This window comes from Portunus trituberculatus, chromosome 47 (genome assembly GCF_017591435.1).
Source record: "Portunus trituberculatus isolate SZX2019 chromosome 47, ASM1759143v1, whole genome shotgun sequence".
Classification (NCBI taxonomy): domain Eukaryota; kingdom Metazoa; phylum Arthropoda; class Malacostraca; order Decapoda; family Portunidae; genus Portunus; species Portunus trituberculatus.
Genome location: NC_059301.1, coordinates 21,576,425 through 21,589,753, shown reverse-complemented (window position 1 = coordinate 21,589,753; position 13,329 = coordinate 21,576,425). Strand labels below are relative to the sequence as shown.

Below are 13,329 nucleotides of genomic sequence, written 5' to 3'. Positions count from 1 at the left end.
TATATATATATATATATATATATATATATATATATATATATATATATATACAGCAAATGAAAATAATTATCAGACAGCATAAAGGTAAATAATCCAACTGACAACAACACTGGACCAAGAAGACCATCATATTACTGTCTGTCGTCTCTGTGAAACCAGTACAGAGTTTTTTTTTTTTTATTTGAAATCAAAAGGCATATCAGTAATGATGTTTTCAGCTTATTTTTAAAATACAGAATCAAGATTTAATATCAGTTGACTAACTATTAATGCAGCCAATACTTTATAATATACCATCCACCTACACCCTCCTCTACCTCCATGAATTGCAGTTTCATAGATTCCATAATTTTACTTATAGAATACTACATTCCATTTAATTAATTTTCATATTTACAGTACTAAGACATGACTAGTTTCTGAGTTTTATATTTTGAGTAGAATGTCTTTCAAACACTTTGTTGGAAGCATAGAAACTCTCTCTTTTTACTAGTCTCCACTAACAAACTTGTTTCTTTAGTAATGTTGGTAATGACTCACTTCTTTGACAATAATATAGATCAAAATTTGGTATTGTGACAAATGGTCCAGAAAAAAAGGGATAATCTACCAAGACTTCATTTCAAACTTAAAGCACTAGTAAATCAATGGTGTACCTGTATACATATACAATAAACGACAAAATCTCTTGAATGCACAAGACACATCAAACACTTCAATTACATCACAGAATAAAAGGTGGTGGGCTGCACAGGCATGTGTTCATAAGGAGCAACAGCAGGTATCAACTTAAACTACAGAAAATAGGAGATCTTGAATAAATAAATAAACCAATAAGTTTCCAACAAGACATACTAAAGCTACTCCTGTCACTATTTTAACAATGTAAGCCATCCATATAGAGTTTAAAATGAAGGAATACAAAGTGTTTCCCAGTAGCCTTTAAAGTGTTTCTGGCTAATTTATTCATGTGTAATCACTCCACACTCCTCTAGATATACTCAAACACTAGCATTATTACCCAATGTGATGGATCTATATCATCGAAACAATAAATTTAAATATCATATACTTTAGCAAGTAAATGGAATAACAATGTGCAGCAAATATGGTAAATAAGGGATGAGTCCTGTAGTCTAAGCTATGGAAGCAAGAATTACAGTACAGCAATACTCCGCTTAACGAACAGGATAGGGGGTGTCAAAGCTGTTCGTAAAGCGAAAATTTGTTAAGCGGACATAATTTTTCCATAGGAAATAATGGAAATAGGGGGGATGCGTTCTGGGCTGGTCCCCAACATACCACATGGGTTAAAAAAAATTATATATACGTACCTGTACCATTAATAACCAAGTATCCCCAACATACTATGTATATATATCTGACATACGAATTCCCCACCCTAAAAAAAATTAAACTCAGACTTTAGGGAAATGCAGGATTTATTTATTAAATTTTGTGGGATTTAAGATTTTGGGATTACTATTGTATCTCCAAAATCTTCAGACCCTAAATCACCAGATGATATAATTTAGTTTTTGATAATTAAATACCCTTCCCATCAGGAAGCCATTTTAAAATGTCTTGTGTGATTGTGTCATAGCCTGACTCACGCCCTACACAGTACGTGGCCAGGAGTCAAGTAGAGAGGTGTGTCATCTAGCTCTCTAATTTTTGCCTGACAGGTATAAGTTGATGAGAATTACAATGAGAAACATCAAGAAGAGAAGACAACTACAAACAAATAAACAAATGTATTGTTTTGAGACAGCTGGACTTTCAATTGTGGCCTCCCCTCTTCCCTCCGTCATTTGTGTTATCTCCCCCTCCAAGATCCTGCCTCACCCCATGCCTCACTGCCAGGCTTCTCCACCATCTCTCTATATCATAAGACTGTTATGATCTTTTCAAACACTTCTTACTGCCTTCATCATCACAACTTTACATGACATAGCTCTCACAATAACACTATTACAAAAAATTATGTTGAGACAGAGGTAGAAAGCTGTACCAGACAAACAATAAATACTTCACTATCATTATCTCACTTCAACACACTACTACTAATAATGACTCAGATAGTGTTCAATTCAGCAGTGAAATAGCAGATTGCCATGATGCTGCTGATGGCACCTTCCCAACCCTCACATTTTCTAAAGAAGCAGGTATCTTATATGTTATCATTTTATCACACTCCAGGAAGTCATTATCGCATACACAATCATTTAATGTGCTTTCATTCATTGTTTTCTTACCCATTTGGGTTATGTACATGTTTTTCCTCAATTTATAAGGGGTTGGGAGAGGAAATTCCCCGTATCTGGATATTCGCGTATCCGCCAGGGCCTTGGCTGCTATAATCTGGATACACGGGCGATTACTGTATATGGGTTACCGTAAATAAAATTTTACCGGTGTACCACTACGTTTATGATGTCATATGAGTCATTGGAAGTTAGAGGAGCTACGTACAAATTCTCTCACTGATAGCTCCACTGTAATTTGTGCAGGAGCGGATCAAAGTTCGCCGTGGTGAGGCAGAGTCTAGCGTATTAAACTAACGCGGGTAAAGTGTTAAGCGGCGAAAACATGTTAAGCGGAGCAGAAATACAGGTCAACCTCTTCGTACTGCGGAGCCGGAGAGAGTGAGACAGAGGCAGCCAATACCAGCACCAGGAGCGCTAGAGACAGGGGCGGGGAGCCAGCCAATCACAGAGAAACTGCCGCGTTCTGTCCCTCACCCGACAAATTCAAACCCAGAAAATTCGCTAAAATGGATGTGGTTGTACGTTATGCACACTTTTAACTTTATGTAGTACGCTAAACCGGAAATTCGTTAGACGAACGTTCGTTAAGCAGAGTATTACTGTACTTAAAAACTTTTCATATTTAGGGAGTGTTACTGATAGGAAGTGCACTAAATTATCATATCCAAAGGTGAAAGGTTGAATGCTAAGTATCTTTATTGCCCTTTACTTTGTGAAAATAAGTGTCATAACTCAACCATGAAAATTTTCTTCATAATCTCTTACAATACTACATGTTACCTGGAGTCTCAATATTTCTTCCAATCTTTCACAATTCAGCATAAATTTCTTTTTAATACACATTGAATTAGAATTGAATAATGAATATAAGAAAAAAGTGAAAGCAGTTATTGGCTCAAACCACACACTTGAAGAATTCAGAAAAGTTGCCAATAATGTGGCAATAATATCACATATAAAATAAATAAAATTTGTAATATTTTAGTCTGGTACATTTATAGGAAACTTAAATGAACCAGACAAATTTGTTTTCACATATTAAAAATAATACAATGGAAAAAATAATAATAAAATAAGGATGACCAAATAAGGATGACCGTATACTTTCCTCCATTATTTTTTTCCACAAAAATTATAAAAATCAAGGGCAGACATGCATTAGTATCATATTTTTTGCAGTGATGCAGAAATATTAAGATTCATGTATAGAGTTTGCAATCTTGTCAGTAAACCTACAATATGCAAATATTCTGCTGTTATGTTACATACTTATACTCATAACTGTTTCATTCCCTAACAATACAAAAACAGATGTTACACTTTTGTGTCATTGGAATACTTAACCACTGATGATGGAAGTTGTTACCAAGATGATGACTGTAACATGTAATGTGAATAGGAATATGTGTCATTATCACATAAATTTGTAAATTTACAAATTACACAAAGTTCGATTCCAAATATTTTCTCAAAGGAAAACTATAATTTTGAAAGATAAGTAGAATGTTAGGAAACCAGGAGTGCAAAATGAGTTCATTAACCATCAAGTATACAAGATATGGACTGCTAAAGATGCTTATTATTAATGATCACAGCTCAGGTAAACAACATGAAGACAAGGCTGGGATTGTGAGTCAAACAGGGAAACAAATAGAATGGTTACATATGATTCCTGTACAGTACCAGGCAGCTACTGGTGTCAGTTGAGGCTACACATCACGATTTACATTGGGTCTGCTTTCAAGTTTATGGTAAAAAATAACATTAACACTGAATACTATTAATTTCTTAAAGGCACACAGTGTCCCATACTTGTGGGTGTGCTGACTTTAAATACTTGAAAATATTCTAATTATACAATGAAGAAACTGCACTCTTTTTAACCCACATAATACTGACACAATTATTCTGACTGCCCAGTTAAGGACTCCCTTAGGAAAAGTTACTGTCCTAATTTTTAACTTAAGACTAAATCTAAGACAGGTTTATGCAAAAGATAGTTGACTAGAAGACCACTCTGAAGGAAGTTTCCATATCAGAAATAATGAGGGATCTATAAAAGGGATAGGTTTTGAATGGGTTGAATTTTTTAAATTTCCATGTTCCTTCAGTAGTCTCAAGAAGAGTGACAGCATTCCTAGATGCATCATTCATTGATCCTGTTTTATCAAAGAGAAGAATAAACATTTCAATAGCTAGTGAGCTTGATTCATTTTGTAAATAGATTAATTAGTAAAATCACATTAGGAACCTCCTTAGTGTTGAACATTAGATTGCATGCCTTTTGTTGTTCAGCCTCAATCAGAACAAACACTCTTCAGTCTGTTTGGAGAGAGAGAGAGAGAGAGAGAGAGAGAGAGAGAGAGAGAGAGAGAGAGAGAGAGAGAGAGAGAGAGAGAGAGAGAGAGAGAGAGAGAGAGAGAGAGAGAGAGAGAGAGAGAGAGAGAGAGAGAGAGAGAGAGAAATAATAATAATAATAGAAAAAATAATAATAATATTAAATTAGCAACTTAAAAAAATAAACATATCCTTAACTTACAGGAAAATAACAACAACAATACCATAGTAATAAATATGTCTGCTGCCTTATCAGGAGCCATAACTGATAGAAACCAATCAACAGGCTCAACAGGTGTTATTTATGCCTTGTTGGTGCTTGCTTGTGCTGCTCCTGACATTCTTGATGCAACTCCTGTGTTGAGTTAAATAAGCTAAATATAGCAACCAACAACTGCTTTACCAGACATATTGACCTTACCAGAAAAGGGCTGCAGAGCCCAACCAACACAGATGCTTTCTCCACACTAGCAAGTCCAGAGATACCCTGGCTGCACTACCCATTATGCTGTTGCATCACCAAAGTCTTTGTACTAATATCTCACTGATCATACAATATACATCTGTACAGTCTTCATGTTGTGTAACCCACATGCGAGGCCTTCCAGTGGACCCTTAGCAATCCTCAGTAGAAAGTTCAGAACTGGCTGTGGCGCTGGCCTGGTCCTGAGGATGAAAAAATGACAAACATTTATCTTTACTAACATATTCCCGATTGAAAACAAGAAGACTGAGAAACATCGGTGAAATCCTAACAACAGCACTATGTGTGCTTTTCTTCATTCTTCCTTCAAAAGAAAATAAGAATGCAGTAATAAAGAGTACCTCAAGGATTAGAGTTTACAGAATTTACACTGCTGTGGAGTTACCAAATGAACTAAGTGTTGCAGTAATATCTTTATGCTCTCTGTCTTGAAATGTACTCCCTAAACCTTGCTTTTTATGTTTATTCCATTTCATATTGTTCAAAGTTAGTTTCAACAATTTGTTTTTCATATATATTTTCAATGCCTTCATTTTTAAAGATCACTCATCCTCTTCCTCCTTATACTTCACCTGATCAACCTCTATGATTTCATTATAAGACTAAATTTTCTCCAAGTACCATAGCTATCTATTCCCTCCCTACACAAAAGTGTGCAAAAATCACATATCCTTAAATACAAATAAAATGTTAATGTAACAAACTCGGCACAAAATTTACGTTTCTGACCATGCTGGGATGCTGAGGTGTAAGAGTCCATTGATTTTCCCATTTGCGTCATGAGTTTTAGCATATCTGTACTTGACATGCCACTCATGCCAGGTAGAAACCCACTGGAACTCATCTGAAATATATGTAAACATCAATATTTGTTGAGCAAAATGGAGAGATATGCATATATTGTGTGTGTGTGTGTGTGTGTGTGTGTGTGTGTGTGTGTAATTCACCTCGGTCACCTGATGGTCACCCAGCCAGTCTTCCCCATTACAGAGCGAGCTCAGAGCTCATAGACCGATCTTCGAGTAGGACTGAGACCACATCACACACCGGGAGAGCGAGGCCACGAGCCCTAAAGTTAAATCCCATACCTATTTACTGCTAGGTGAACAGGGGCTACACATTAAGAGGCTTGCCCATTTGCCTTGCCACTTATCGGGACTCGAACCCGGCCCTCTCGATTGTGAGTCGAGCATGCTAACCACTACACTACGCAGTGTTTGATCTGCTGCAGTCTTCTTGTGTGTGTGTGTGTGTGTGTGTGTGTGTGTGTGTGTGTGTGTGTGAGAGTGCATGCACGTGTGTATGTCAAGTTGATGTTCCATCAAGAAAGGGAATTGAAAATGCACCCAAAACACACACACACACACATTAGCACCCAACCATACATCCCTCATCTGCACACATAAATAAATTTATATTCCATGTACACATCAACCAACATGTACTTCTCATTTTAAAATAAGCTAGTTTTTAAGTATTCTTGAAGACTAAAAATAACATCAAGTTAAACAATACTGTAACCTCTGGACCTCAAAACAGATGACAAAAGTAATAATACTAATAACACTATTACTAACAATAATAATGTTCATACATTCAGAAAGCTTAGAAGAAGAGATGAGAGGAAACACAGGAGTACAGTTGAGTTTCTTACATGAATGGTTTTGCAGTAACTCCTTCAGGGTTAGCCCCAGTCAAGACCACTGTTACATTGGGTCAGTAATGACTCAATGGTGCATTGGTAAAATTGGCAAAATTGGGCTGCTGGTTGGCTGACTTTAGGAAAACACAATGTTGTTGCTGAAGCTGCACACACAACATCTATTTTTTTTGTATATGCTTTTGTTGTTGGTAATGTCCAGGGCCTCCCTTGCCACTGAAGACCCTGTACATTACTAACAACAAAAGCAAACAAAAGCATAGGAGACATTGTGTGAAGACTCACCAAATGCTCCAGCCAACCAGCAACCCAGTTTGGCTTGGCAGTGCACCACTGAGTTGCCAATGATGCAATATAACAAGAGTCTTGACTGGAGCTGACTTATTACCCTGAAGAAGCTACTGCAAAACCAGTTATGTAATAAACTTAACTTCTTACACCTGTATTTTCTCTCACTCCCTCCTGCAATACTACTACTACTAATAATAATAATAATAAAAATACCACAAGCAACATGGTAAATTATGAACTTCTAATATTTAGATACATTCTTGCTAGTCTGAGAAATGATACTAGGTCCTTTAAACTAAACCAAAGCCTTTCCACTAAAGTAACAGCCTATTTTATTTAAAGTTAAAAACAATCAAAGCACAATGAAAGCTTCTCGTACTTTGAGTCTACATTAAAACTTGTGACATATGTGTAAGTCTATGCACAGATGAATATAATTTGGGGACAATTTGGTTTATCAAGTATCAAAATAGTCTGCTTCTCTGGGATTTATGCAAATTAGTATAGACATTTGTCTTTTTTGAGAGAGAGAGAGAGAGAGAGAGAGAGAGAGAGAGAGAGAGAGAGAGAGAGAGAGAGAGAGAGAGAGAGAGAGAGAGAGAGAGAGAGAGAGAGAGAGAGAGAGAGAAACATCTGAACTTGTAAGGAGGTTTTTATATATCTAAATTGTCTTTACATAACACAGCTCCACCAACTATACATTACCATCAGTTTCTATTATGAGTATGAGATGCACTTCAGATAAGTTCTTACCAAAGACTAATAAAATGGAGGAGAGAGAGAGAGAGAGAGAGAGAGAGAGAGAGAGAGAGAGAGAGAGAGAGAGAGAGAGAGAGAGAGAGAGAGAGAGAGAGAGAGAGAGGAGAGAGAAACAAAATTTTATCAATAAATCTGAAAACACCTAGACTCAAGTCTATTGTAGTTTAGGTTTACTGTATTCTCTATCCTTCATTTTTTCTTAATCTTCCTTTCTTCAATCTCAGTTCTGTATCTTATGAATTATTCAGATACTCTATGATTTTTTTTTCTATCCACAGCATCATGATTTAATATATCAATAAAACAACTTATAACTTGTAAAATATTTAGCAATTTTCACATCTAACAGATAAGATTTTTAAGATAAACTCCTTCTTCTTATTATTCAGGATAATCCAACAGACTTGCGACTGATGATTGCAACTCAACCCACCAATTATTAAACTGAACTACAGTATGACACATACAAGAATCATTAGCAGAAACTAATGCACATATGAATAAAAATAATCAATACATGCAGAGACTTACAAAAATTTTGTACACATTCAAGCTGTGTTCTAATGCCAGCCAACAGTTCTAAAGGGAGAGAGATATATGAGGTAGTAAACAAGGACTAACAATAACCTGCTGCCAGAGTTCCTGCTGCTGGTTGGGAGTGAGGTGGTTGGTTTGTTGGTGTTGTTGCAGCTGTTTGTATGCATTGAGCTGCTGTTCAGGAGTCATCCCCCCATACAGCGATTGACTCATTGAGGTCACATAAGGATCCAGCCTGTTGTATGTGAGAGAAGAGATTATATGATTGTAGGAAATATTATACTAACATATAACTGACTAGATAAGCGACTGTACAACTGACTGTCAAATTATCTACTCATTTTATAAATTATAATGTTCTTGATTAATGAGGTAACCCATCCATGTCCTTTCATTGTACAACAGTCACAATCACAAGATGAAGAATCAGGTGAAGTGGCAGGTAAGCAAAAGATTAATATCTGAAAGAAGTAAATGATTCACAAGTGAAAATGAGAGTTGTGTTATGGATTAAAAAATCTTTTATCAATAAACATACACATACAATGGAACCTCAGTTCTCAAACTCAATTATTTCTTGAATGCCATTTGAACCTCCCCAAAAAAAAAAAAAAATAAATAAATAAAAAAAATTCTCTTATAGGAATCAATATGAACATCCTGTCATAGCAGCTTATAACAGGCTCTCTCACTGCTAAGATGGCCACTCCACAGCATCTCTAGCCTAGAAATTATCTATCCAGTAAGAATGTCCATATATTATAATCATATCTATGAGAAAAATGTCTTGCTTCACTGAAATCATCTATTCATGTGGAGATGTAATCAACAATCTATTCTTAATTAAACTTCAGCAATTCCTGTAGTCTACAAAAACATACAACTGAGAAATATCACCTGGCCTTGGCTGCACTGGAGTGTTGTGAGGACGAGGAATAGGAGAGGGACGGTGCTGAATGCTTGGACTGGGAAGAAGAGTAGTTATGCACACTACTCTTGCTGCTAGAATGTAGGCCTAAGGAGCTGCTTCCAAGACTTGGTATACTGGTTGAGGCCTTGGCAGAGGTTGTGCTAGCACTACTTGAACTGCTCTTCTTGCTTCCTGATCCTGTGTATTTGAAAATTATTTTGTAAGTCATAATTTAGTATTTCTGGTGCTGAGTTACAAAATAAGCTATGAAGTACCTACTATTGGATTGAGCACTTTATGCCATATAATACTCTGGTGTCAAAACAAATTTTTTCAGACTAATGTTATTAACACTTCCTGGGCTATTACTCTAAACTACAAAAGGCTAGGTCAGACACCAATATATACAGCACACACACAAATGTTCTTTAATACTAAAATAAATTTCATGTTAGGCTGTGAGAAGAGACAAGTGATCCTCAATAACCACTTAACATGAGGTTAGATGTACAGCACTAGGTCCAACAGAAGAATGGATTTATCTTACTTCACCACAACAGACCCCTGATTTGACCAGACACATTATACAAATAATGTACAAGTGTAGAAAGATTTCACCAAAAGGAATATTCATATCGTTAAAAATATATCTTAGATCGATTACTTATAAGGATGCTTATGAGTGAAATATTGATTTCATTATAGCAAAAGCACTACTTTTACTACTACTTTACTCAGCATCTATAAGGGGGTAGATAAGAAAAAGATAAGACATGAACTTTGAATGATTACTTAAAGTCTTAAACCATGGGTCATGAATTTTGAGTACTATTCACAAAATAAAAAACGACAAAGGTATGTATTATCGTGTAAAATCATGATACTGAATACAAAATGTGAAACATGAACATGAAAATGCCCAATTTTATTGTAGTATCATCTTTCTTACTTTGACATGTTTTCTATTTCTGAAGGTTGAATGTCATTAATACTTTACTTTGTAACAAAAATTATGGAGGTGAATAATAAGTATATTCCATTTCATCAACTATAACAGTAATTTTCCCAACTAAGGACACAAAAACCACTGAATGATTATTTTACTTTGTGATTTGTTATTGGTTTACACATTCCTGTCTTGAATTGAAAAATATGGCATTCGAGCATTTATTTTATTCCCACTAAAACTAATCATAAGATAAAAAGTTATTTTCTTTGGGATAACCTGATATCTTTTACAATGAAAGTCAATTAAGTAGACAAGAGTCAGTTGTGTGGACTGACTTTCAGGCTGTATCAAAGTCACATGTAAATAAAATGCATGTTCACACTAACCCTATTCACAGAATTCCTTTTCTTCAGAAATAAAATTTATCTCCATAATAAGTAAAAGCTCCCTTAACTATAATATTTTCAGGATGTTTTACAGTTTTCACCATGTACTCTAGTTCAAATCATACTGTCAGAGTCAGGAGGCCTTCTCACACACTTAGCTGATATACCAATGACAGTAAAAGTGCTCTCATCAGAAAAAAATATAAATCTGATCTTGTAAAGTGGCCATGAGCTGAATTTTTTAGTTCAGGACTTAGCCATGGCTTTGATGCAGTAATGTGGAGAGGGAATATTAAACTTCTCCAAGACATAGTCCTCACAGACAAAGTTAAGCAAAGTTCTTGGTTTATTTCATGTTCAGAGACGGTCAGATTTGGTTTGATATTCAACTGACTGCTTATAACATTTGAAGTTTTATTTGAAAGCATATATGAAGGCCTAGGCTTTATTGCCAGAAGAGTCATGGCAGCCCATAACCCAAAGTTGTACACTTTGTTTGACTGGTCCAATCCTTTCACACCATAACCAGCCTTATGGAATGTCTGTACCTGTGTTAATGTTTCGCTGGATAAGTCAGGATCATGCCCCATTGTCATTTGAGTGAACAATGAATGTGGAAATGATCAGTCATAAAAAGAAAGGAAGGAAGGAAGGAAGGAAGGAAGGAAGGAAGAGAGAGAGAGAGAGAGAGAGAGAGAGAGAGAGAGAGAGAGAGAGAGAGAGAGAGAGAGAGAGAGAGAGAGAGAGAGAGAGAGAGAGAGAGAGAGAGAGAGAGAGAGAGAGAGAGAGAGAGAGAGAGAGAGACTATGTAAGAAATGGCATCTTGTATTATTGTGTGCAATTTTTACTATTTAGTTTATATAACTATTGTTACTATTTTGTATTGCATTGCATTTCTCATGTACTAATATTATGTCAAAGATAGTTCTCAGCAACTCACCGTGAACTTTTGGCTATTTACCATTTTTACCTTTGTAATATCAATTTATAAATAGAGAGAGAGAGAGAGAGAGAGAGAGAGAGAGAGAGAGAGAGAGAGAGAGAGAGAGAGAGAGAGAGAGAGAGAGAGAGAGAGAGAGAGAGAGAGAGAGAGAAGGGGGGGAGCAGATGACAAGTGAAAATCTCCAACCACAAATAAATAATCCGTCATCTCCACTTTCACCATGAGGTAACCTTCAGACACCTAGGAATTGCTAGTTACAACCCTTTTCCTGCTACTGTTTTCTCCCTTGGTGTAATGGGGTACATTTCTAAATGCACCAAGGAAGCAAGCAAGCCATTAACTTGTGTCTACTTCAATGAATAAAATGAATTTATCACACAATGCAAAAGACAGGAACATTTAGATAAATCAGTGAGTGAGAGCATGAGTCAGTGGTAGAGTTAATATGCTTATGCATCCTAAGGTGGCAAAATCATTGGCTGTATCTGATGCTGTATCTGATGGCATATGACATGCACCCCTATTTTAGTACTAAGGCATATTTAAGAAAAAGTTTTCCATGTATTTAAGCATGTAAACTTTAAAGCAAGCTAGCAGTACAGGCAAACAAAGAGCAAGCAAATAAAAAAAATTAAAATATTCTACACAACTGCAGTTATAAAACAGGTAGTGGCTTAGTCACAGAGGCGAGGCAAAGAATGTAGGCCACAGCTGTTGAGATGTCAACAACACACTTGGAGCATCACTAAACACGGATGCTCCATCATATTCCTTACATCATATTATGGTCAAAAAATATGATATAGCATGCTTGCTTATAATAGTGGTGTAAACCTTCATATGTATGGGTGAAGGAAATTTCAAAATTAAAACTACAAGAGAATTCCCTTTTGCATACAAGATGCATGGTGATGTTTGAGTAATTTTTTATGGAAAAAGGTGTGTCTTATTTGCCATCAAATATCGTACATGAATACACAATAATACCTTAGCTACAAAATATTTCCAAAAATATAAAAACAGCACACGTCATTTACTTGGAAGCCTTTTAATCAAAAATTTCCTACAATCTGAATTTTAGGAGATGCTGACAAAATTCCAAAAAACTAACAGCCATATTTCCTGACTTTATGAATAGTATTTTCTAATGTTATTATGATATTACTCCACCATACAAAGAAGTCAATCAAAAAAAGAAATGCAGCCCTGAACATACAACAAAAACTGCCAAACAACCACAAAATCATTTGTGTGAAGGTCCCGCACCAAATTTGATTCAGCAATTACTGAGATACCTCAACCTGCTCTTAAAACATTATCTTATAGGCAATGTCTGCTTTCATTATAGAAACAATGCAAGTATGTCAAGAAAGTAATTATCACCAAGATTTTGTTATTTGTTACAAGTGCAAAGATTTTGATTTTACACAAAAGGTGAAACAAACTTTAAGGTTATTGTCAATGTTCCCCATTTTCTAATAACTGCAATCAGTTTGTTCATATACAAAAAGAAAAAAAGTGCATGAACTAAAAAGTAAGAATATATGTATTTCAAATAAGAAAGAGTCCATATGAGGAAGACCAAAAATATTTCACAAGTCTCTATGACATCAACTTTTTTCAACACCACATCTCTTCTAGTAAGTAAGCTTCACCTTCTCAGCAAGATGGGTGTAGGAAAATAATGACAACAGTCCCTTTTTTTATCTCTCCTATTTTTTCTAACCCCATTTCTGATCCAAACATGGCTGTAGAGTTCATGTAACCAATAATATTTTCTTCTCACAAGTTCTTAAATACTAGTTT

At 35.6% G+C, this 13,329-nt stretch overlaps 1 protein-coding gene across 6 annotated transcripts in view; it reads right to left on the bottom strand.

The window, feature by feature from the left end:
* Window positions 1–4,693: 4,693 nt before the first annotated feature.
* The window catches only part of LOC123520603 (ubinuclein-1-like), a 60,964-nt gene continuing 52,328 nt past the window's right edge, over window positions 4,694–13,329 (bottom strand). For 3 of the 6 annotated variants that reach the window (XM_045283033.1, XM_045283038.1, XM_045283037.1), the window contains 4 exons: window positions 9,233–9,443; window positions 8,420–8,570; window positions 5,809–5,932; window positions 4,708–5,270 (listed from right to left, as the gene is read on the bottom strand). In XM_045283033.1, the coding sequence (XP_045138968.1) occupies window positions 5,242–5,270; window positions 5,809–5,932; window positions 8,420–8,570; window positions 9,233–9,443 (515 nt within the window). In that variant the 3' untranslated portion in view covers window positions 4,708–5,241. Of the gene's footprint in view, window positions 5,271–5,808; window positions 5,933–8,419; window positions 8,571–9,232; window positions 9,444–13,329 lie in introns of all 6 variants that reach the window. The other 3 variants (XM_045283034.1, XM_045283035.1, XM_045283036.1) reach the window with 3 other exon arrangements.